Below are 27111 nucleotides of genomic sequence, written 5' to 3' on the forward strand. Positions count from 1 at the left end.
GAATAAGGGGGGTAGGAAGAAAGGCAAGGGGGCTTGGTCCCCTTACTTTACGTCCCTGGCCTGTTTTTGGCATCACAGCTGGTGTGATCCCATCGTAAGATGGTCTCTAGTTCTATATACTGTTAATGTTGTAACTGCTCAGAAGACACTATCATTGAGCACTAGTCAAAGGTCTTTGTAGTAAATATGTACAACATTATCTATTAGATAATGACATTATAACTTTCATGAGGTTATTGCAGGGCTGTTATATTTATCTAGGTGGACTTAATAAACTGGCAGCTGAGTGTGTGTGTGTGTGTGTGTGTGTGTGTATGTATATATATATATATATATATATATATATACACACACACATATATATATATATATACTCTTTTTCTTTTCACCATTGGTTATTACAATGTTCAAACCCTGGTTTTGAAAAACTACTTAAGCAATCAGACAATTCATTTTCTTTATGGTCATTTCATTCCCACCAATGGTTCTAAGGGAGTTAAAAGTTAAAGCAGCAATGTGTTCTTTTCATTTGTTTGTGATGTTGCCTCGCTCCAGGTGCTAAAATATGTTTCCCTGAACGACAGCCACACTGTTGATCCATGCTGAACTCATCTGAAGTGAACTGCACTGACCTAAAACACACAGGATTATGTAATACAGCAGCTGTGATTAACACAAAACAACTTTTGGGAGAAAGGTCATAACAAACTTGCTTATACAAGCTTTCACTGTGGGCAGAGACTGAGAAGTGGATAACTGTAAGGCCACTGCAACTAATTGCCAGTTATCTAAGGATTCAACACCAGAACAATGGTTTATTTTAAGTGGAGTAGATTTTACACAGCAGCACACATCATAAATTACAGGTTTGTCATGCTCTCAGCAATAAAATAGTGTCTCATTTTAAATTTCCAAGGGAATTATGCAAGCTCTCAATGTGTGTTAAATTGCCTCTTTTGTCTTGTTCGTTGCTCTTTCGTCGATTTGTTACATCCATTTTACCTCTTGCCATCCTCATGTGTCAGCCAGTGTGTTCTGTATACATTTCTGACTGCAATCATATTACCTTGGGGGATTGCCAAGAACTGCTACAATGAATTCTCGGCTTAGCTTATTTAATACCAAATGACTCTCTCTCTCCTTCTCTGAATCAACACATATGCATGGAACACACACACACACACACACACACACACACACACACACACACACACACACACACACACACACACACACACACACACACACACACACACACACACCACACAGAGTATCTCAAAGTGGGGATAAAGATTAGTTATGGTTAAAGAGGATGAGAGCTAACAGAAGCCTTGGCGAGACGAACACCCCAGACCACAGCACTACACAAACCTTTCGTTGGAGCATTTCCACAAAAGTAGTGTAGTACATCCGTCCGCAACAGGGAACTTTATCCCAGAGATTAGTGTAAAGCAACCTAGACCCCTGTCAGGTCCTATTACATTCTTAGTGGGGAGGTTTGCAGCATTATCCAGAAGGTATCATGTCAAAAATACATGATGGCATCAACATATTTTCAGTGTTGAGTCAAGACTTTTTTTTTTATTGTCATCACCATGGTGACAGACCAACAAGGACCTTTTAAAATAAGACGTGTTTCTATCTTTTTTTTGTTACCGCTTCATACTGTCAGACAATGTCAGAAAAACATTTAATCTTATGGTATTTTCAATAAGTCAAGCAAACTTTTTCATGATCAGTTCCAGGCAGTGAATTTACTGTTATGCAGCCCTATAAATCAAATGTGTCAGCAAGTATATAGTCAGGATAGACTTGGACGACTGTCTCCAAAATATTACCTACTAATTTGCCACAACAAACAAGTGTGCATAAATCAGTGCCTAAAAGATGCCAATATCAATACTATAATAAAAAAACAAAGGTCAACAACATTAAAGAGCAGCTTTTTTTACTGAGGCAAATTTAATGTAAAAATTGATCTTTTGCTTTTTATTTATGATACTGCTCATAGCCTTTTTCTCCGCCATTTTTGAAATGTCTTTGTTGTATCCTATGGTCCAGTCTCGCTTGAAATCTGCCACACTGTTGCAGCTGTATCTGGAAGCTCTAATGCAGCGGTGGTAATCTTTAAAACATGCATTTACAACTGATTATTATTGGATTCAGAATTTGAAAAGTCTTTATCCTTCTGGCATGAAGGAGGAAAATAGCTTGATTATTTTCTGTGAACCTGGTGATACTGCAACTTCCAGAATATAAGTTTTTCCCGACATCCAAAGAACTTTTTCTAAAAATGTTTCTGTTTCTGAATACATGTGTAATTTACTGCAGTCATACATTTAATGGAGTCAAATACAAAACTATTAAATGTTGGATATTACATGTGGCTTGTTATACAAATCTCCCATCTTGTGGTTATGGCTGCCTTGAGCACAATGCAAGGCTGAATAAACTAAGTAACATAGAGTAACAGTTCATTCTGATTTTCAGGCTTGGACATGTTTACTTTTTCATTCAACCAAAAAACCACAATTTTTATTTAAATTTTTACTTCAATTTACTGAAGTGTCCTTTGGAATCACACTGAACCCCTCACGATGTGTGTGAGTGTGAATGAGAAACCACTTGTAAAGCACCTTTTTCTTTAGAGCTGCAGGAAGTAGAAGTAGAAGAAAACGCCAGATTTTGAAGTAAAGTAAGACCTCTCGCTGCAGGTCTCCACAGCATTGTAACAACCCAATCCTCATCTACCACTGCTTTGTGTCATACGTCTACATCTCGTCAATCCACTCAATTCATTTACTATTTTCTCACTCATTTGTTGGATGGGTGGATGGAGGAGGCACTAGGCGAGATGCAAGGAATCATGCCGGACAGGTCGCCAGTCTACCACAGAGCTAGCACACAGAGAAGCACAGTGACATTCACACCTTTGGACTATTTATCATGTCACCTGAGATGCAGGTCTTTGAACTGCGAGATGAAAACTGAACACACTATACTGTCATATAAAAGTGATGGTGTTTGGAGTATTTCTCTCGCTGAAACAAGCTGCACACCCAATGTACTTGGGATTTGTGATCTTGCCTATTCCTATTTGTTTTTTTGTTATATGTAAAAAGCACACATTTAAGTGTCAAAGTAACCATGCATAATCTCAGCTCTGTGGTGTTTCTTTCTTAGGTTCAGTGGAGCATGTTCAGCTTCTCGCTCCTTTCGTGGTAATAAAGAACAAGGAGGTGAACATCACAGCAGTGGTCCTACCCAGCCACTCACGTACTGTTACTTACTTCTGGTGGCTTGGCAACAATACTGAGGTAATCCTTCCGTCTTTTACTGTATAATAGCATATCATAAAGTAATTACAAACATAAAACATCACCTTGACATGAAGACAGTGTGTGATTGAGAACTTTGAGAAAATACACACAGTGAGGAACTATCTAGTGTCCCAGGCTGCTTCCAGTTTACTTTAATCAGTCATGTGACTTATAGATCACTAATACTCTTTCAACCTAATTTTTTAACTACCTTTTCGTCAAGACTAAAGGTGCTTTCCAACAGCGAGCGGGTGTTGCTGCGGCTGTCTTACCACCTTGTATAAGCTCATCATGCAGCGAAATAGAGCAAAATGACAATCAATACAGCACGTTTTTCATAAATGTTATTTATTAGAGCAGATATTCCTACTTTGTAACTGATGTCGCTCCCATCCTATTTCTATTTATTTATCTGTCTGCTTTATGCTGGAGTGGACATGTAGAATTCAGTAAAATTAGCCCCTTCTTTCCCCTTGCTGAGGTGTCTGTGATTGCCATGGTAAAATTTGAACCATCATGAATTCTGATTTCACCGCCACTGCCACCGCAACACATCTGCTAAAGTGTTTTCAGTTAAAAACAATGAAGGCAGGAGAGCAATCACTTGCTCTGTGAAAACACATTAAGATGCTACAGCCAGCAGTTCTCTTAGGCTGTACTTAGACACAGCAATGCCAGCATCGACATGCTAACATGTTCACACTGACAATGCTAAAATGCTGATGATTACATTAGTTACTTTAGTTTAGCATGTTAGAATGCCAACATTTGCTAAATATCAGTTAACACTAGGGGTGGAACGCTGGGAGACTTGCTTCACGCGCGCCCTGTAGGCATACGGCCACAACGCAACGCACGCTCCCGCTGCGCACACTCTTGCTACGCTCCGGCTACGCACGCTCCAGCTACGCACGCTCCAGCTACGCACGCTCCAGCTACGCTCTTCTTCGTGGGTTTCTGAATCCTCTTGGCAACAGCTCGCTAAGCTCTGCTTTGTTGTTGTTCTCAATCGTTTCTGTCTGGTTAAATCTGTGGTTAAATCACCACATCAATGTTTCTTTCTACTCTGAAAAAAGAAAGGTTGTCACAGAAAACCATCAGTTCACCAGAGAATGGACAGAAGTTTTTGTTTCTGTCTCTGTGAAGCCTGTGTTTACACTACAGCCATATCTGAGTGTAAAGAGGATAAGTTGAGAAGGCATTTTCAGAAAAATCATCTAACTCTGCATTTGTTACGTTCATTTTTGTCAGTCCAGTTTTTATGAATAAACTAATGTTTCATATGAACTTGTAAGCCTGGTAAAGTAACTAGTGACTGAAGTAATCAGATAAATGTAGTGCAGTAAAAAGTAGAATATTTCACTGATGTGTAGTAGAAGTATAAAGTAGCATGTAAATAAAATACTCAAGTAAAGGACAAGAGCCTCAAACTTGTACTTTAGCCCAATAATTAAGTGAAACCCTCTGGTTCACAGGTTTGTTCATTACACAAGGATTGTTTTTTGAGCTTGTTACACTTTGAGGCCTATGACTAATATTTACATTGATAAAATAAAGACAATATACTGTATGCACTCATGTCACTGCATTGTTTTACAATATCAATTAATGTGATGCTTATATTTTCCTGGCCCCTCATCTTTGTCAACGGGCCCCAATTCCAAATTAATTGAACAGCCCTGATGTAGCCTATTTCACTCAGTTCAGTGATTGCTGTTTTTGCGTATTTTAGTGAAAGAAAACCTATTTTCTTCCTTTTTTTTAATGATTTTATAATGTAAAAGTGTTTATATTCTTACCTACAAGGCAAACAATTGTTAACCTTTTTGCCAAATAAATATATAAACGTGTAAATGCAGCAATGTGTCTCCTACTGTTTCAAAATCTCCCTTCAATTTATTTTAAGATTGTTACAGTAATCCCTAAACAAGCTGCCTCATTATTTCAGTTTTTGCATGATTGCATGACATGTCCTTAAGAATATCTGATTCTTTTTTTTTTCTTTTAATTATTAGGCTGTAGATCTGATACATGGTATTTTTAGAATGTAAAAGAAATAGAAAAAAACAACCGAACCGAACCGGAAAAACGTGATATGAACCGAACAGTGGATTTTGTGAACCGTTCCACCCCTAGTTAACACATAGTAAGGCTGTGGATGATGGGAATGTCATTAGTTGCATATAAACCAAAGTATTGGACACATTCAAATATACTAGTGCAGTGCCTGTTTGGGATTGGCACATTTAGAGTGTGTGTCCATTCAGAACAAGGCAATTTACTGGCTGCAAGTATTGCTGTTTGCAGTATTTGCAGGCCCGGGAAAGGGAAGTTTGGGGTCCCCTGCTAGAGCTGCTGCCCCCGCGACCCGACCCCAGATAAGCGGTTGAAGATGAGTGAGTGAGTGTTGTCAGGGGGTGTGCCTATTTAGAGCTTGTGCCCATTCAGAGCAGGCCAATTACCTGGCCACCGGAAGTGCGGCTTGCATTCTTGAGAACCACTTACCTGATCGACTTTACACTCACCGCTGCACTCCCTTGGGTCTTCAGCAATACACCTGCCAAGTGTGCCAAGTCCACTGGATGGATGGAGACAGAGATTCCTGCCTTCATAGTGAGATTTTGCTGCTACATCACCACCTATAGGCCAGATAGCACCAGACCTAGACCTCAATAAATAAATACAAAAAGAAAGTATCTCCAAAATTATTACAATTCATCCTAAGGGGAACATGAATGTCAGTACCTAATTCCATGGCAATCTGATAGTTGAGACATTTTAAGATCACAAATGGCAACTTCATTGAGATGCCAGAGGAAAACTCAGACAGTCACATCATTAGGCTTCATCCTCTTGGGGCCATGAATGTCTGTGAAATATTTAATGGCAATACATCCAACAATTAAGGTACCATAGTCTTGATCAAAGTAGTGGACTGACAGACTCACATTGGCTCCCCTAGAGCTATGCTACTGGCGTGTCCAAAAAGCAGTTTTTTCAAATCTCTTTCAGGCCTTAATACGAAGTCAATCCACAGTTGACCTTAACACACCCCTACCTTACCAAACATATTATTCTCAAATAAATCCTGTGTTTTTATCATCTATAAGTCACACCACTGATGGATGAACTGCATATAATGAAACAGGACCTAAGACATCACCCTGATGAAGGAATGATAACTAGAGATGTCTGCTGAATAAAGCATTGTCCAGGTGCTTGAGGTGTCTGACATTATATTGTACCTTTTGCACCTGCAGCCGGTGATAACTTTGGACTGTAGTATTTCACACACCTTCCCCAGTGACGGAATGCACACCATCACGGTCCAAGTGGCTGCAGCCAACACCATACTGCAGGATACCAAAACCATAGCAGTCAAAGGTCAGTATTTTTTTCTAATGCACATCCTGAAGCTAACTGCTGACATCTTTTGGTTTTTAATATGTTAAAAAAAGTCCTATGGAAAACAGTTATGTATTTCAGAATACATAATTTGAGATACCTGTACAGTCATATTTTGACTCTGCTGTGTTGTTTCTGAAATAAAACGGCTCTTATTTGAGTGAAATATATCACATTACTGTGATATTACACCTCTAAAGAATGTGTCTTCATTTGAAATGAAGTAATCTGACAGCAAGTATCTGTAAAATGCAATGATGTATTACCAGTGGATGGGTTGGCATAAAGCTGTGCCATTTTCTAATTATCTAGAAGTACATCTGGTACATTTAGCCAAAGGGAAGTGCAGGGGATATGAGAAACCCTCTTCCTTTCATCAAGTGTTAACTACCTGAAACTCAACTTGAGCAAAATGACAGTTGGCACAGCTCCCAGAGAATAATGCCTCTGGATCGGAGTGAATTAATGGCTGATTCTCCCCCGCCTCTCCTCGACAGAATTCTTCAAATCTCTACTTTTATCTTTCTCCCCTAATCTGGACGAGTTCAACCCTGACATACCCGAGTGGAGACAGGATGTGGGGAGAGTAATTAAGAAGGCTCTGCTCCAAGTGAGTGATTTTCATTTTCTCTGTCCTTCCTCTCTCTTCCGTCGATCCTTCTATGTCTTCCAACTGTTCCTTTCCATCTTTTATCTCTTATTGTCTTTTGCACCCTGCTATTTCTCAATTATTTCCACACCCCAATTACATTTGCTGCCCAATAGCCATTGGTGCGGCAACAGAATACCCTCGGGGGTACCCTGTGATTCATCATCACACACCGCTTTTAGTCATTTAGATTACGCTGCCATCTCCTGGTACACCAAATGATCACAATACTTCAAAAGCAAACTACAAAAGACCCAAAATAAACTGAAATGGATTATTTTAAAAGTTTACCCACGTCGACATCTCCATCCTGCACATTTTAAAAAGCTGAAATGTCCATTGTGTAGGAATAAGGGTGATCTATTGGCAGAAATAGAAAACAAGAATCATTGTGTTTTTGTGACCTTAGATTGAGATGTTTATATCTACATACGGAGCAGGTCCTTTTCCATGTAGTCCGCTATGTTGCACCGCTATGTTTCTACAGTAGCCAAGACCAGAAAAACCAAACACTGGCTGCAGATAGGGTCATTTCAGTTTTGGCCACCTCAGTACATCTACACACAGTTTCAGTTGGTTGCAAACTGCAACCTCACCACTAGATGTCACTAAATCCTATACACTGAACCTTTAACAGGTTGACAATGTAAATACGAATAATTTACATTATCATGCTGTTCACCTACAAAATTGTTAAAAAACGTTTAGTACATGATTATTTAATTGTAATTGTTACTACTAACAAGAAAATAATAAATTCTTTACAAGAGGAATCTTGACAAGCTTCATACCCTTTCCATTTAATAGCTAATGGTAAAACGGAGTATTTCAGAGAGCATGTTTAAAGAGCCTCATAAAAATGGTTACAAACTACCATGTTGCACATTTGATTTCAATTACTTACTTTTTATGGACTAGAAAATAAGAGCATGTTGACACAGCTACCCTGCTGCCCGCTATTTACTATTTACATTAGTATATTGTCTCCCCTTTTGATGTGTTACCTTATCTTGAGGGGTTAAGTGTTATAGAGGACCACAGTGCAAATCCACATGAACCACATTGCACATTGAATAGCAGAAAAAATGACACCCAAATCAGAGCACACATGGTCAAAGCCGCCTTCTAAGTCACAATTTTTAAACAGAGTCCAGCACAATCCTCACTCCATATAAGACACACCAGGGCTACATGGCATCACTTCCTGCAAACTTGACTGAAAACAATGAGGGCAAAACAACATCACCAATCTTAACCAAATAGTCTCTAGCTCAACTAAAAACATGAAAACACAGAATCTGTCAATACGTTATTGTCTTGAGTATGTAACCGGTACACACAACGTTATCTTGACTTCACCTGTCCCTGCTCCTTATTGTGTGTGGAGAGGCTAATAGCATGTGTCCATTGGGAACGCCATTTCCCCACATAGACATACATGTCTATGTGAGCTGCAGTGCGTAACATTCTGGCGGTGGCAAGTTTTAAGCGACAGGCCTAAGGTTTCCCACTCCTCATTTGCATAAAGTTAAGGTCAAGGCTACTTTACGCAAATCACAGGTGTCCAGTGCGACTTGCCACCTCGCAACACTCCATTTTTTAATATAGGTGCAGCCATCATGGTTGTCGGAAGGTCTAGCCTTTTTTCTCAGTTTGTCATCGGTCATTGCGGAGAAATTGATAACTGCAAGTGACAAGCCCATCAAGCCCATAACGTTGGGAAGCAGGGTGGACCCTTGCATGTAAATACATCATTGTTGACACGTACACGTTCAAACAACCAATAGACTGCAGAAAAGCCCGGGGGTGTTCAATCTTTAGTTTAGTCTCGTGAGACCATCCTGAGCTCCATTGTATTTTACTCGCAGTTCTGTCTGGTAACGTGCGACCGAGGAAATTTTGAGCCATTTGCCAAGTGAACGTCCAATCGGCGTTGGTTTTGAGGTGGGTTTAAATGAGCGCAGCTATCGAGCAAGTTTTATCCGAATTAGACAGTATTCCTTCTCTGAAAGAAGAACAAAAATCGGCACTGGAGGCTTTGCTCGGGGGAAACAATGATTATCCTTTACAGACATGTTGTTTACTTTCTGAGCTTTGCCTCGATGCTCTTTTAGTACGTCATACGCTTTGTAGATCTCATGATTTGGCCCGTCTATCACCAACATAGGTGGTGGACGGATGGTTTAGCCAATCAGCAACCAGTATTTGCCCCTTACCCAAAGATCTCCAAACGAGAGTTACCAGATGGATATGCTGAGCAAATGAGAATCATGCGAATCAATACAACTGGCAGAGTCAGGTTATCTATAGTCCTCATCTGAATCTGACTCTGGCTGCTGAAAGTAGAGAAAGCCAGTTTATTGTTTGGGGAGCTTTTTATAGCAGCGGGGCTGTACCATTGTATGCATGGCAAACACGGGAGCCATAGAACTGCAGCTGATAGATGCACACACAAGCACATCATGGAGACATTTTAACCGTTCCCCATCTAATATCTTCATATTGCACACTCCTGCTTGGTAGGGACTTACGTATGAGTGACCATACCTGCTTGTCACCGTGTCTAATGTGTGTCTGAGTGTGTGTTAGAGTACTTTAACGTAGGAGGGGGTGCAAGTGCTCTTGATGTGTGTGGGCAGCTCACCCATCGTTGTTAAGTGCTACTCATCTCCCCATTCACAGCTCATGAATAGCGGACTGCACTTGGTTGTGCTGCGTTCTTGGCCATCTCACCAACATACTGAGCATTAGAGCCGCAGGGTGGGCGTTTACAGAGGAATACTTAAATCGGTGATAGGGATCTCATGAATAACCTGTATAACCCAGACTCAGGTCAATGCTTTTGAGCCGACTGATTTCCCCTTTTGCTGGGGTGTGATGTCATGTAAATTAAAATAAGAGTAAAATATGTTTTTCCTTATATTTTTTCTTTAAATCAGAAAAATATTTCAAGAATAAACATATTTCTGCTAAATTATTTAGCTGAATCGATGTTAACAAGCCCGTAGACACACCAGTTTTGTATCAGTCAACTCACAGTTTAGATTTCACCCCTAAATGCATCACCAGGGTTTATCGATGCATTCTCTACTATCTTCACAGAGATTGGCATGAACTGTTTTATTCTGAGTCACATTTAAATTATTTTAGAAGGTGGATGAAATGATGTGCCTAAAATTGAAAGGATTAATATTCTATATTGCATATTGTAATCACAGACAGTGACAGGGTGTTCTGGTTAATTGACACCATCTATTTTTCCAAGAGTGTTTACTTACATATGATATACTTACTTTTTGAAGGTATTTTACCAGTTGTCTCAGGGCTGCTTTGTTCAGATTTTTATAGTCACAGTAACGTGTTTCAAGTCTTTGAAGTTTCCTACTTTAATTCATCATCTTAAAAAAGTGCATTTTTTAGCACAATTTTCAATTTTTTTTATTGGCTCAAAAAGTCAGCACTGAAAACAGAAGTTGTGACATACAATAGCCATCTTTCCACTTCCATGCAGCTGTGAGCTAAGGCTGTGTTGGTGCCAGCCATTGTTTATGGCCCTCGGCCCGGAGAACAAAAACATGGCACTTTCTATTGTCCAGCCGACAGCACTGCAGTTTTTCTCTAAAACCCGCCCATAACATGCCACCCCCATGTAAATGTCACCAATTCATCCCATACACATCGGATTCAGACGCCCGTATCTTAATACGGCCACACTGGAATACAGTTAATGCTCAGTAACCTTTAGCACAAGTTAAGTTATGTGCGCTGATTAGCTAGCAAAATAAATGGGAATTCAATTGCATTGATTTGAAAGATCGATAAATAACTGCAGAAAAAACATCCCACTGGACCGAAAACCCTGCAGTCTGATGGGCCGTTATCCAGGAAACAAGAGCTCAGACTTGCTCCAGAAATGCACATCATAGTGGAATGACTTCCAGTCTTTCCAGCCTCTGTTAATACTGTTACACATTTGATACTCTTAAATCATCTATTACTTAGTGTTACACTTTTCATATTGGCTGAAATTCAACATAATTTAACATCCTTCGATTTTCATTTTATCTCCATGAACCTGTGAATAAACGTAATGTTTCCCAGATAATGTTTGGCTGCCTTATCAACCCAGTTTATACATTTTTAAAGCTACTGATTAATTATACCTCTACAATAAGTGAGCAGAGTTCGGATGTCCTTGTTTGAACGATACGGTCGGTTATTGTCCATTTTTCGGGGGGGGGGGGGGGTTTCAGCGATAATGAGATGGTAGCTGCTGCAACTGTCTGCCTGCTCAGAGACTCTCGACCGCCTCAGGCAATGACAGCCCTGATTGGCCCATGGGTAAACAGTGGGCCATGTTCTGGAAACTGGCACAGACATGGTCTCACCCGTTGCACTATTAAGAGCGTACTCACACTGTCCTCCCGGACCGAGACCCGGACTTTAGGGTACTTGTCCCCCCTCCCTCTCCCCCCCGCGCCCCAGCCCCGTTTGTACTCACACTGCCAGGGCCGGCCAATGCTTCTTGCTGTCCAGACGCCATCACGCCGTAACACGTCACACGCATTGATCGCGTGTGTGTGGCTTTGTTTACAAATCTTTCCACAGACCTCTGAGTTTTTGTGCGTCTTGTCGACTGTTTTTGAATATTTTCATCCGACCAAATCTGCAGTAAACACTCCACCTCCGCACCACACCAACGTGAACCTTTCACCGCCATTGTTGTTGTTGTTAAATGTCCGCGCATGGTCCGTCCTTCTATTTACATGTCCGAACAGGCGGACATAAAGCTACTGCCGTAGGGCTCGTGCTCGTGCTCGTGCTCGTGCGCACGCTCGTGCTCGTACATGTGCAAACGGCTCCGCTAAAGCCCACCTCTTTCAAGCGGGCCGTGGACGGTCCGCTGGCCGCAGTTGAGCGCGGAGCGGGTCCACTCACACTGCTTAAAGGTACTAGGCTTTAGCTGAAAAAACGGTTTTGGCCGCGGCCAAAAGGACAGTGTGAGTAGGCTCTAAGACCGGAAGTGTCAATGGAAAATCGACTGGCCTTTGCTCGTTTGAGCTAACCCGCTTTTGGTGCAGTAGTGGAAAGACAGCTATTGAATACATGGAAATAGAGAGAAACACGAAAACAAAATAAAACAATACAAGATATAATAAAATGCCTTTCATTGGGTCTGAATGCTCCAGGTCAGTGGTGCATGCAGCAATTAATGCAGTGCTACCAAAAATGTGCAATCCTGAAAATTACCAGCTTAATTAAAGCTCAATATAAACTAAAATGATATTTAAAATCTAAGTTTAAATAGTTAAAATGTAAATCCTTTTTTATTCCAAGCAGCAGCATAACATAAATGTAATTGGCCCCAGTGCAAATATTTTTTCTGTTCCAAACCCAAGTGCCCGTTCGTGCAACACACACACACCCAAGCAGACTATTGCTATGTCACCCCCGAGAAGGCTCACTATGCAACTTCCATCCTGTAAACCAGCCTTTGATAAGAAACATGAACAGAAGCCAAATTTTCCAGCACTAATCTAACAGCCTGCCCTGGACTCAGACCATCACAGCCTGATTTCATATCATCAAACATCAAATACCATTAGCCAGCCTACACTAACAAATCCACACAGGTAGTTTATACAGTATATATATATATATAAAACAAATAGACATCAAGAAAAACACAGCAAGTCAGTATAGGCCTACAGTATGAATGAATGTTTGACAGCACCACACAAACACTTGTATTAATAGAATTCATCATTTATTATCATCAGTCGCACAGTGGTCAAGTGTTATGACAGGCACAAATTACAGCAAGTGTGCATTTTCAAACATATGAGAGGTAATAATTGCATTGACATAGATTTAAATCCCTGATCCCACTCCATAACAAAGAGAAACCAGTACTCACCCACTTGGTAGCAGTGGTGTAATATAACCTGATTTGTCTGTGATGGTTCTGTGTTATGAACAATCTGAGAAGCTGTCATTAGAAACTTATTGGTAAAGGGCTTTCATAACAATCTGGCATTCGATTAGATGAACCACCTGTCAATTAAAATCTTGCAATTGGTAGATTGAGAGAAAACATTTTCCATCACTAAAACCCTCTAGTGCCGTTCTCTTCTCTTAATGAAGGAAATAGCTATAGTTCTGATAAAACTGATTCCAATGCAGCAACTGAGCTAACCTCTTTAGGTGTCGCCATTTTTGTTTTGAACAAGCGGTGGCTTCTTGTGCCGTCATCACCCAATCCGGTTTTCCTCAAATCTCGATTTTTGTTGGGGAGCTCCTGAAGCTGATGAGTGGAAAACTAGGGCTAAAGATGGGTAGTGGGAACTTGGCGTAAGGCTGTCTAAGCATGTACATGCAGAGTGTCAGTGCCACACCACACAGGCTTTATTAGTGCTCATAGAACTAGGATTACAACACATAACCATCCATAAAGAGTCTCCTTTCAGTGAAATACTAAATGTAACAGGGCGTGAAAATAGGGACATTTCCAACGTGTGCTTTGTATCATATCACACTTGTGGATAGTGGTCGATGTGTCACTTTTGTTTGTTTTTATCTTTTCACATTATCCTTCTAGGGTTTGATATCAGCCACTACCCATGTGAAAAGACTGTAGATCTGTTTATGAGGCTGGCGCCGACACAAAGTGCATTTCCAGACAAACATATTGTCCAAGTGGTGACAAGAAGGGTTATTTTTCGTGTATTTTGTAACAGTTGAGAACTCTTGCCTGAGACAGAGGCCAACTGATGGCTTTCAACAAAGTAAACAACTCCCCAACATAAAATAGGAGATGAGAGAGGGAACAACTTACAATTAAAGTCAAGGTCCATTTAACTCAGGCGTTGTGTTGTGTCGCCCTATTGCTAAATTTATCATGTCATGACTTTGCACACTTCACCTAGGCTCGTTTCTGTGCCACTACCTCTACTGGTCCTGAATACACACTTGGAAATGTAGGTTATTTGATTCCACTCAGTCGATCTTCAGTGACCTCCCTCTCACGTTCCCTTATCGTTGTTACAGTTCAAACTCATTCAGCTTACAATGTTTATACTCCCCCATAGCTTTCCTCGAAGGTTAATGCAAGCTATCAAGCTATCATCTCCCTTATTATGGTAAACCATGCAGAGTTATGTGATATTTGCATCTTTTCACTTTGGTAAACAATTGGAATTTTGATAAATAACTCTCAAATGAATAAAATGCATATTGAGTTTTAACTTTAAAACTTAATTAAGAGATTCCCTTTACAATATTTGAAACACAATCTGGATTTCAATACATTTTTAGATTTTATCAAAAGTGTTATATTGTATAGCGTGTTAGAAGTAACACACCATCTTATAATTAGTAAAAAAAACCTTTGTAGCCACGCTCAAAACCTGGCTTAAGGAATAAACATGGTGGACAGTTAGTCCACCACCTAAACATTATCTCATGATTATTGGATAAATTGTTTTTTGGTAGACGGTCATGGTCCCTAGAGCTTGAATCACACTGGCTTTGATGACGTCTTCTTTCACACCAACATGACGTTGAAGATTTTGTTTTTTTTTGCATGATATATTTAAATTACTTTTGAATGTATTGCCATTACATATTATTCAAGGCTATTTAATCCCTATTGGCTGGCTCCCATGTCTCACATAGCACAGAATGGAGAATTTTGGTGAGTTCATGCTAAAGGTGTGACTCTGGGGTGACAATGTCAGTCAGTCTGATGGACAGTTGTTACCTTGCGCCGCAGATGGATTTTCAAGTAATATCTTGAAAATCCATCTCCTCAGGCTTCAAGTAATGCATTTAGCTTTTTCTGATAACAAAGAGAGGCAACTTTTTTTTCCAAAACAATGACGTATCTTAAAGAGGTTAGCATTGAAGTAGCAAAAGCATCAGTTCGATCAGAATTGGAGAGTTTCTCTTCACTGAAAGAAAAGCAAAGAGTGACACAAGGCTTTTCTTTACGGAGAATATGTTTTCACTGTTCTCCTGACTGACTTTGTCAAAGGTTTGATGGTTCATCCAATCCTGGCAGTTTTTTAAAAGTGTGTGACCTTTTCTAAACAGTTTCCAATGATGATGTGTCAGGTTATGACAGATGGTCCACCACTGGAACATCACGAACTATAGGATGGATTGCAATAACATTTTTCCCAAGCCACACGCACTCACGGTTCCCAAACAGTGGATTCTAATGATGTTGGTGATTTTCTTTGGTGATTTAAATTTAATTTGATTTAGCATTTCTCCAAGGATGGATTGCATTAGCTATTAGATAATAGGGTCAAATGTTTTTATTTTGCAAGCATTGGGTGTCATTTTTATCCTTCTAAAGCCTTCTTCAAATTATATCCCTTAAATAAACTTCACAATATTGCACTGTGGAATCTTGTATTCAACTAAATTGAGCTTCCCTGCAGCAGGTAACCTCATCCTTGCTGAGACTCATTTCTTTTCCTGCTTCCATCCCAATCTGATTTTTGTATCCATCAGTGGATTTTTAGTGCATCAACAGAGAGCACTCCAAAGCAGCCAGTCAGACAGCCAGCTTTTTAAACTAATGACTGATTGCAATGAGAACAAACATGGTCAAAGTGTATTGATTTTTTTCCAGTGGCTTTTGCCTCTTCTGTCATCCTATTCACTTTATCTCCCCCACTGCCGCCCCTTTTCTCATTGCAAGTCATGCCCACGGCTATCATTTGTCCACTACTTTGGTACTCAAATAGTGATTTCTGTGCTTGATAATTGATGTGCTTTGGCTATACCCACTCCATTGTCCACCCAGGCCACAGAGAAAACATAAAAACATCACAGGCTCTAAAATGAAGAGTGATCACCACCCAGGCGCTGCCTACTTCGCTTGTATAAACTGGTTAAGAGCTATGGGCTGCTTTTCTGGAAACAAAAACAAAAACATTTGTTTGACTTCTTCTTTTTCTTTCTTTTTTTTTTTTTATAGAAAAATGCATCTTTAGAAATTGACATTTAGCCAGAAAACTTTCAGCAAATGGTACTCTTTTCTACTTACATGCCTGAAGGCAGTCCTGTGAGAACCATCCATCTCCATCATGTTTTATTTTCAGATTTGTGGTGTATTTTCAATCTAATCCAAAGGGTTGTAAATGGTTTATTTAGTTTAACAAATGGAGGATTTTCTCAATCCAAACAGAACACTTAAAATCACACAAAAAAAGGTAGGGGAGGTCGATGGTATATAAGCAGTACTGATATTCAGTTGAGAAGCCTTGGCACTGAACATTTTTTCCTAACAGTACAACATGAACTCATTGATGAAAAACCAAACTGTTCTCTGTTCTTTTCCCAAGAGATTACATTTGAAAAAATAGGGCGCTTACATTCGTGAACTAGACATAAAGGTCATTATGCACTCAACACTGTGTCTCTTTGTATCTCTCACTCTGTAGCTATTTCCCTGCTTATCTCTCATGGAGCAGAACAGGGCAGTGCAAGACTAGTTGTAAGGGGAAAAAGCTGTATTAGTGGTTAAAAAAGCAGTGGTAGCCGTATTTGACTGTTAGCGACTCTCCGGGGTATCCCACTTAATAGTTGTCACACGAAAAAAAAAAAAGTCTCCATGGCTTATTTGTTGAGTATATTTGAAGAAAAAGACCCTGGGAAGATTTTACGCCGGCATTTCACTTCAAGGTTAATATAGGTCATCAGAAAGTGAGTCTCACAAGGGTTTTGCAAGGTTTTGTAAATCTAAGGTTACCTTCTAAACAAGACCTACTTCTCCAACCCCCCAAAATTATTGTCGTCATTCCCCACTGCCTGCTCTGCTAAGTTTTGTACTTTCTTGTGCATATGTTACAAACGCTGTATATATATTGTGTTCACATGAGTTGGCTGATTGAACTGATATAATTGTAGGATTTCTTGGGCACAAAACAAAGTCAGATGGTTTGATTGATGAAGCTACCGTAATTTCCGGACTATAAGCCGCTACTTTTTTCCCTCGTTCTGGTCCCTGCGGCGTATTCAACGGTGCGGCTTTTCTACGGCTTACCGTAACCAGGGGCGCGCACTACCGAGGATGCGCGAGACCGAGGCAGACATCTGGCGCCAGGTAACGAGAGCAAAACAAAGAGTAGGAGAGCGTCAGCGACAGTTTGCGCGAAGTGTTCATGCAAACACCCTCAACATGGAAAACAAACGGAGAAGTGCATATGATGCTGCTTTTAAGTTAAAGGCAATCGATCTGGCTGTCAAAGAAGGAAATAGAGCTGCTGCACGTACCTGGTTGGTTATTTTGATAACGTAAACGGCCGCGGGACTGCACTTTTACTGCCGTGTTACAGGCGAGCACTTTGTATTACTTTGCACCGTTGTATTATTTGTACTCTGCACGAATGCTGTTCCCCATGTCAAAGATGTGAAAGTTTGATTGAATGATTGAAAGATTTATTGTTAATAAATGGGACGCTTTGCGTTCCCAAACATTCATCTCTGTCCCGACAATCCCCTCCGTGGTAGCAGGAACCCCTATATACTACGGTAATTACACATCAAAACGCCTGCGGCTCATAGTCGGGTGCGGCTTTTATATGGAGCAATCTGTATTTTACCCTAAATTTAGCTGGTTCGGCTTATAGTCAGGTGCGCTTTATAGTCCGGAAATTACGGTATTTGATATAATCACTGTCAGAGTGCATTTTTCTGCCTTGTCACAGGTGTCTGACTTCCCGGAGGAGCAGCTCTTGGTAGCCTTGTTCCCAGGAGTTCCAACAGCTGCTGAGCTCTTCCTGTTACCCCACAAGAATCAATCAGAGGGCAAGAAAAGGAGTGAGGAAGAGCTAGAGCAGGTATCGGTGACAATAATTGACTTTTACTCGCACAACATTGTTGATATCCTATCACATAGCTTGTTCTATACATACAAAATGGTGACTGCAGCTGCTCTTTGACTGTAAAACACTGTGTTGTCTGTGTTTTAACAGGTGTCCGATATAATCGTAAGTGCGCTGAACCAAAATTTGGTGGAGTTCGAGCTCAAGCCTGGTGTAAGGGTGATTGTGTACAACACACAGCTAACACTGGGTAAGAAACATTTGCTCTCACTGCTTCCAACACTGCCATTATTATCGACCATAATCTTAACTTTTTTCCTTATTCCCTATCGTTTTCTATTCTTCATTTTGAAGTGCCAAGGAATAGAACTAAACATGTTTTGAAAATAAGAATTACATTTTTCGATGGTCCACCAATTAAAATTCCTGTCAGCCTGCCTTCTTTCCATGCAAAAGAACTCAGGGGAGCATGGAAGGGGGCTGTGGAGCTCCTTGAGACGATCTTTTATGCCTGCCATCAAAAGCTGAACATCTGTTCTATTTCTTGTATCGCCATCCAACCACAAAATGAGCGTTACACTGAGTGTAATTATGTTGATTATTTAGTCCTTGAGAAAGAACACTGTACAATGTAAGGGCAGAAACAGAATTTAGAATTGCTTGAAGAGTCAATAACACCATAACTACTGAAAATGGGAAGGTTGGTCTACATTGGAGACCTTCAAAATGCAATCCTGCCAAAAACAAATAGCTGTGATAAGTATCTAATCAACACTGGATTCATGGAGGCACATTGATTTAAAAGAAATACGTGGCTGGTTTATCTAACAAAAATGTTATTGGTATTGTTGGGGACAACAATGTACCACACTGCCGAACAGATACACATACATTGTATTCATTGCTTGGCTGGTTTCATTTGGCACACAGTCTCTGGAGGCACAGGGCCATGAGTTGTCCATAGCTCAAAGTGCTATTCTTAACAACCTGGCATGTGCTGCTCTGTGACGTTCTCTGGTGTGCTGCACTCTAATGACATCGGAGGTGTACCCAGCTGGATCTCTCTTTATATTTCACCTCCCAAGAAAAGGTCTACAAAGCCTTTAAGCTGCTTGACAAAGGTCAGCAGCATATGCACTGCTTTCTCTGTGCTGAAGGGTGCAGGAGTAGCACTGAAACATTAGAAAATGCAGTGTAATTTCCCTACAAAGACAGACATTAATGCACTCTTCAAAAATAATGAGAGTAATTTAAAGTGAATGCCTTATGAGCAAAACCATGTACTGTGATGTTAATCATAGCAAGTGTTGTTTGGTTGTCTTCTTGTTTGAGGTAAACCTAAGTGCATTTAACCATTTCAAATCCACCTGAAATATAAGAATTACCTGCTGCTGTCACCTTCTGTGCCCAGCAATGGAAACCGCAATTTCACGCAACCACAACTTATGACATTTGAGATATTGAAAATGGGAGCATCATTTCATAATGCATTTTCATTGTTGTATATATACACTACTCACAACTAGCAGAGGAATTAATTTACTGGTGAATAAACATGGGTTTTATGTATTTTCAGAAGCAGAGTTGTTATTGTGAATGTGCAGTCAGGATAATGAGAAAGATTGCAATTTATATGATGACATAAACTGATGACAACAAAAAGTTTTGAACACCGTTCTTCTGCTAATGTGTCGAAGCACTTACAGTATATGTGAGTGTATAAACATTAAAGTACAGATTAAAGATTTTTCACCACTGATAGTGCAAGGAGCAATGTTTTTACACTCCTGTTTTGTTTGTATTGTATTCAAGATACACATCCCTGCAACCTGTTTCACACTACTGCGCCAATCAACAGTAGGTGGCAGTAGCATCTGCAAAGGTAGTGAAGAGTAAGACTGCAAGCTAGTTAACAGTGAAACATTTAAGATATTTAAATATTAGTTGAATATTTAGTGTTTGGATGAAGAAAATGTATTCAACAAGATTGTTAGACCTCAACCACATCATTCTGTAGCTTCCTAGTAGTGTTTGTTGTTTATTCAAATCCAAACATTTACATTTTGGTTGAAGTAAGTATGTTGTAGTGTCAAAATGCTGTTTTACCCTCGAAGAAGTTATTCCCACGTGACCTTACATAGGGTTCTGTATGACAATGTTGCTTCATACGTTACTAAGATGGAGCTGGTCAGCACATCCCCATTTTGGAGAAGCAGACAAACGAAGGCTTAACAATTTACTGCTGTGGACTTTATGTTTGTTCAGATCAGAAAGTAACACAACACTACAAACAAATGGTAGACCAGTGATCCCTGCGTTTTGTGAGGTAAAAAAGAGTGTTTTTGTCAAAGTAGTCTGGTTTCTTTGAATAGAGTGGTGTGCTGTATCAGTTGCAACACCTTAGCTTGTTGTCAGGCTGCCTTTTCCGACAGGGAACTGAAGTTATGTTGCCACCAGACTCCTTTGACATTTTACTTTGCAGAACGCAGGAGTTGCTGGTCTAGCACTACCGCTGCCTAACGTGACGTCCACAGCAGTAAACGTTACATTACTTAGCTTCTGTACTTAGTACGGCCTAACGTTGACTCAGCTAGTGCTAGCATTCATTATTCATAGCCTTATTGATTAGCTTACTGTGGTAGCCTATGTCACTGCTTAGTGGGGGTTTGCATTTGAAAAACACATCATACATACATCATAAGTCTCACCATTATGATGTAAATGTACAAGATAAAGGTGAATGCTTAACTTCCAAAATCAAAAAGAAAAACATATAAAAGTGTTATTGGAAACCCTATATTCATATTATACTTTTGATTAATGTAACTAACTTTTTATGAGGGACAGTGTACATCAATTAACATCATTATGATGCATTGGTTGGTTGTTTGGTTAGTTAGTTAGTTGGTTAGGAACTTTGTTGTCCTTGGCTTAACCACAACATGATTTAAATGCATGATACAAATACATGTTAAAGTAGCACATGTAGCAGATGCTAAACTAGCTAAAACTTCCAACAACTTAACTTTGTTTAGTTACTGTACATACTGGCATTACTTACTATTGGGGATAATGTGAATTACATTTAAGTGGGTAGTAGCACATGTAACAATAGCAGAATCATTCCTGTCATCTCTTCTCCCACAGCACCCTTGGTGGACTCCAACCCCAGACATAGCAGCTCAGCAATGCTGATGCTTCTATCAGTGGTGTTCCTGGGCCTAGCAGTGTTCCTCATCTACAAATTCAAGAGGTACACAGCTTAATGCTTATTTCCACCTGCTGCACATACCGTAGCATGATCATATACAACCCTGGTGTATCTGTTATCATATTATCCATTATTGATGCTACCAGATGAGCACAGTCTGGACCAATCAATCACTCGTGTTTAGAAATTTGATTTGACAAGTCCCCCTGGAGGTTGTAGACACATCTCTAGCAGGACTCAAATGCATGAGGCACACGCCCCAGTCTGTGATAAAATGCAGAGAAAACGACCATTAAATGGTTTAATATGCGGTTGCTGTGCCTCAGCTGTTATTTGCTGAATAAATTATTCATACTCAAAATGATTCTCTTGAAAAGTCGAAGAGAAATGGAAAAGCTGTCATTAATTATGGATATGAAATTTTCCCATTAGTCTAAAGAGCATGCATTTTTCAAGAAATCTCACAGTTGACAAAACAGAGCAATTAATAACCAAAATGAATAGTAATTGGAAATAAATTGGTTAGTGACTAAATAAAGATGTATATTAGGTGTTATAAATGCAGATGGGAAAAGAAAACCAATGTTACTGTAATTTGCCTATAGATTAGTTACTGTGGTATAATTATAGTCAAGACAACTTTGAAAGTTGGAATGCCCATAGCACTAGGAAACACATCTGCTGTCTTTGAGGTTAGTAGATAATAATAATTTATATATATTTATATACAATAATTATTTATATGAGCAGCTCTTATTGTTTAGTTATATCTTATTGTTTAGTTATATATTAATTTAATGTTTGTTCATTCAACCCAACCAATGTGTTTTTTTAAGAAAAGTTTGTCATCTCAAAGTTACTTTTGTTAGAGTTTTGAAAATAATGACTTCCATCCTAAGAAAGAACAATGTATTTTACTGAAAAATTATGCCACTAGAAGTTTTTTTTCTAATTGTCTTGAGGCCCGTTTGTCAATCTCCTCTTTTGTAAATCTTTAGAAAAATCCCATGGATCAACATATATGCTGAGGTGAACCAGGAGAAAGAGCAGGAGATGATTGGCTCAGTTGGCCAGGGGGACAGCACTCCTAAAATCACTCTGAGTGAGTTCTCCACATCTAAAGAACTCATGGAGAAGGAAATGGAGGCTAGGGTGAAAAGTAAGTGAAGAGCTTCCAGGTTACATGATGTATGGAATCAAAATGTTTACATGCTTACATTACTCTTCCTTCAAAGGGACCTTGGTCTGCTGATCTTTAACAGGATGTTTCTTTGGTTTTGGAGATGGTTTGAGAGTAAAAGTCAGAATACACAGAATAAATGTGTGCAGGACCCCCAGGCGTACTTAAGCTATTAAATCTGAATTATTTTTTAAACAGAGAACTGGCAACTTAATCTCCTTTTAGCATTTGTAATTATTCAGAGACGAGGAAAACAGAGGGAGCAGCACAGTAGTTGCAGTCATGGATGGGTTTTAACGTAGTAAAGAATAAATTCCAGCTAGGCCTGGAGTACTGAGAGCAATGAATAATTAATAAAACTAACATGTCTAAGCATACTGCCTCAGGATTCAATAGGCCAGCAGGAGCACAGAGAAAGCCACCTTAATCACTTGACTTTCCAATGGGATTCATTTAAAAAGAAAAACTGAACCGGAAAACAAACAATTGGCAAAAAGCAAACTGGCCGGATACTGCTTCCTCTGACCTCATATGATGCAGAGTATGTTTTACAGCTTTACCAACAGAAAGCGTTACAGGTCATCTGGCAGGTGCAGTTCCTGGATCCATTTGGCTCTGGAGCCTGGTCTCCTAAAAATCACGTATATTCCCAATTTAAAAAGTCTTACAAATGTATGGTGTCCAAACCCAAGCCAATATAACCCCTAATCGCATGATCAACCCCGTCTTATAAAATCAGTGGAGTAGCCCTTTAATGTGATTCTGTCCATTCCTAAATAATAATATGGCTTATCTCTTGTTTCAAAGACTTCATTGTTCATAGTTGTATGAGGTATTTATCCATAGCCACTGTATTACCTGCATTAGATTTGGATTGGGGCAGGAAAAATCTATATTAGTATTTTAGTTATAGTTAATGGAATAAACAAATACAAGAAAATAAAAATGAGTGATTATATCAATGAAATGCTATTCCCTGTGGAAACAAGAGGATTCCTTTATGAGCTGACAGTAACCCTGAACACAGGACCTCCTTCCTGTATTTACTGTCTTGCTCCCAACCCAGACACATGTGACCAATAAGCAGAGTGTACATTCTTTTTTTGTAGTAATACATTTCGGTTGGCTTGGCTTTGTCTGTGTGAAAAGAAACCACACCAAGGAGACTCACGACACATATACAAATTCATCAACTGATTTGGACCAAAGTAAACTAAGTATAGGTGTGAAAAACGTGTCATTCTGCACTTTCTGATTTCCATGCTGTTTCAGTGTTTTACAAGCACTATAACATTTTTTTCAATACTCTAAATGCAACAGACCTACAACCCACAACTAGCTAAATAATTGATTTCATGCTCAGAATCACACATTGTAAACTAAACTCAAGCACTCTTTCTCTAAATACAATAATACACAAACAATACACCATGTCTACCAAAACACTGCAGACATTGTCTCAAAACAAATACTTCTTCCAAAACACTAACACATGTTCTCTTCCAATGGGAACATTTAGTCAATCAGAGCACAATGTCATAAAAAAAACCATCAGATGGAATTGCAGAAACTGCATTATTTTTAGATGTGTCAGGTACTGCAGTTTGAAGCCTCTCTACATTTTTGTTTTGTAGGGTCTAGTAAACACATGCATTTTGAAATTCCATACAATAATGAATGACCCATCTCAGAGTAGCTTTATAGAATGTACAGTTTATGGAAAAAAGAACACAGATAAAATGTAAAAAAAAAAAAGTATGCAACATAGCTGCCATTTACTGTCATGTCATCACCAGTATACTAAAAATAATGGCCAAAGTCATATTTTTGATTTTTTTTTTTTAAATCCAGCTCTTCATGATGCTGGCCTCCTCTGGTAAAATCACCTACTTCCGTCCTACTTCTGTCACAAGTCACAAGAGACGTGCATCTTTTCAAGATGGCGTCCGCTTCAAAAAGAAAGCAATTCTACCTACAGTATCTAGTGAAGTTATTGACATGATGCAGGACTCGTTCCCTATTGGTCAGCGATTCCCTATGGTCTGTCACAGCAGTGGAACAAAAGAGGTGCACTGTTTTGCCCAAGTCACTTATTCCAGAAGTCATTTGGCCCAAGTTCAAAACTGCCGAAGTCACAAAGGCATGTTGGTTAATAACTTTATCCTCTTATGTTACATAATTGACTGACAGCATTATTTTTATATCAATAGTCATCTATTGTCATAACCTTTGTGTGTTATATTATTAATAAATACTATATACTATATATCAGGTTCAGTTTTTACTGTTTTTAAAAAAAATAATAAAACTTGAAATTATGATATGCCATTATTTTAAGAAGGTGACTATATAGCTTTCCTTTACCGTATTATGTGAAAATACAAAAATATACAATTAGAAAAAGCCAATGAAAAATAATTTTGTGCATTTGGCCACATGTTCTCATCCACATCACACCTGAAATCTTCTCTGGCAAATTGTGATGGCTCTATTTAATCAGAATCAGAAATACTTTAATAAAGAAATTATTTTTGCTACAAAACAAATATTACACAGAAAACATATATTAGAAAAACAATTTAAATTTACAGAAATTAATAGTTACAGTAGTGAAATATATACATAACTTCAACCAGCTGTTTCTCAGTAGCAATGGAAAAAGATACAGGGGATATACTGTATATATAGGTGTGTGTGTTTCAGTCTACAACATGAACAGCTGATCACTTTGATTTTAGCCTATAAGTTAGGTTTAGAACATGATGTTATCTGTCCGGACGTACTGTGTGAAAGCATTTGTAAATTTGGCAGTAAAATTCCATTGTTTTGGTCTTAATTGAGCTTGTGTGTAGAAGTTCAAGCATTTTAAATGTGTGTTAACTGTATGCATTTTGTGTCAAAGCAAAAAGAAATGTGTTAATTGTATAGCCTACACAGACGGATGTTGTTCTGTGTTAAGAGTTAAGGAAAATTGCTAAAAGTATTGAAAGAATTGTCACAGCAATCGGGGAAAAAAACTGTAAACAGCTTCAGAGCCTTTGATTAAAGAGCATCTTTGTAATTTACGTAAGGTGTCAGTGTCAAAGAAATTATTTATTGTTAAAGTGCTGACACAGAGCTAACTGTCTTTGTTCTTTGCTTGTGTTTTTGTTTTTGTCTCATGTCTTTCTACACAGGGGGAGTTGGAAATGCCTGTGAGAGCACAAGGGAGATTCCAAATTGCACTAGCGTCTAAAGCCGAAGAGCAACAGTTTCTGTACAGAGCGAAGTATTAGTGTCGAGGGTTCTCTTTTTCTGTTTTGTAATTCTCAACACAACTGATGTTAATAGTTTTCTAAGGGACCTCATTTATACAGACTTGCAAGGAAACATCCATGCGGCAAATGTCAATTTGCTCAATGAGATCGTTGTAATTACTGGCAAAACTTATTCAGTTTTGTGGATGTATAAGCTACATAACATTCATTTGCAGAGTGAAATATCTTTCGTCAAAACGATGAGTTGAAGAGTTATGTAAATTTCCTAAGGAGTTTGCTTCGAAAATCATTTCTGCCTAATATATAGACTATAATGTCTGAGTCTTCAATCAAAGAGGGAATATTATTGAAATGTACGATATCATCTGTTCTGTTAAATGTATATATTATTACTTTCTACATGCTCGTAGTCTGGCGATAAAAGAGGATCTGACAATGGTCGGTTTTTGAAAGTGTTAAAAAGTCAAACTCTACTTAAAGAAATCTACTTTGTTTTGCTAAGGTCCTTGACTTGTGCATGTTCTTATTAAGGACACAATTTCTGTGTTGTAGATAAGCAAGTGTTGTAAATAGTTATTTTCTAATCATTCATCAAAAGAGCCCAGTCGATTTTGCCCAGACTTCTTTATTGCTCCCATTTTCTTCAGTTACTGTGGGTGATATGTATTTAGTAGAAAGTGTTTATCTGTTCATGCAGGTTGAACTGTTCTTGCATATTACAGATGTAACTTCCCGCCGTTTCACTGGAAATGAAATGAAATAGGTCAACATGAACATCATCATGTTAAGTATGTTTATATTGTCATTAGAAATATACAATCGATATTCAGACATTTTGTCCACAGATGACAGTTTTTAACTATGTGAACAAAATGTGCCGATGGCATCATTGCATTACAGTCTGCATTACGAAAACAATGCATCTGAGTCAGTTCGGCTTTGGCTTCAGAACGGCTTCAGAACAAAAGCATATCATTAATAGGTTTAATTGGTGATCAAATTCCCAACATTCACATGAGTTGAGAGAACCATGATGACATTTATTCCAAGATATGAAATGTGATAAATGCCAGCAGGCTGAGGGTTTGTTTTCCATAGCTGGTCCCATTTTAAATGCAGTTAATGTTAACTGGCTATATACCAATCTGTTAACCAGTCTGAATCTTTAAGTTGTAGTTATTTGTGAAAGCAGGTTAAAACATGGGGAACGCTTCGTTACTGTCATGAATTCCAACTGCTTCCAAACTACTTAGT

At 39.0% G+C, this 27111-nt stretch overlaps 1 protein-coding gene across 1 annotated transcript in view; it reads left to right on the forward strand.

Annotated features, from left to right (window-relative positions):
* The window catches only part of sorcs3a (sortilin related VPS10 domain containing receptor 3a), a gene marked incomplete at both ends in the record, with an annotated part of 290454 nt that extends 264619 nt beyond the window's left edge, over positions 1–25835 (forward strand). The window contains 8 exons of the mRNA XM_083937916.1: positions 3184–3317; positions 6581–6704; positions 7223–7335; positions 18093–18224; positions 18360–18459; positions 21357–21462; positions 22419–22579; positions 25777–25835. Of these exons, the coding sequence (XP_083794042.1) occupies positions 3184–3317; positions 6581–6704; positions 7223–7335; positions 18093–18224; positions 18360–18459; positions 21357–21462; positions 22419–22579; positions 25777–25835 (929 nt within the window). The remainder of the gene's footprint in view (positions 1–3183; positions 3318–6580; positions 6705–7222; positions 7336–18092; positions 18225–18359; positions 18460–21356; positions 21463–22418; positions 22580–25776) is intronic.
* Between the last annotated feature and the right edge of the window lie 1276 nt (positions 25836–27111).

Source organism: Echiichthys vipera (assembly GCF_963691815.1).
Source record: "Echiichthys vipera genome assembly, chromosome: 2".
NCBI classification, from domain to species: domain Eukaryota; kingdom Metazoa; phylum Chordata; class Actinopteri; order Perciformes; family Trachinidae; genus Echiichthys; species Echiichthys vipera.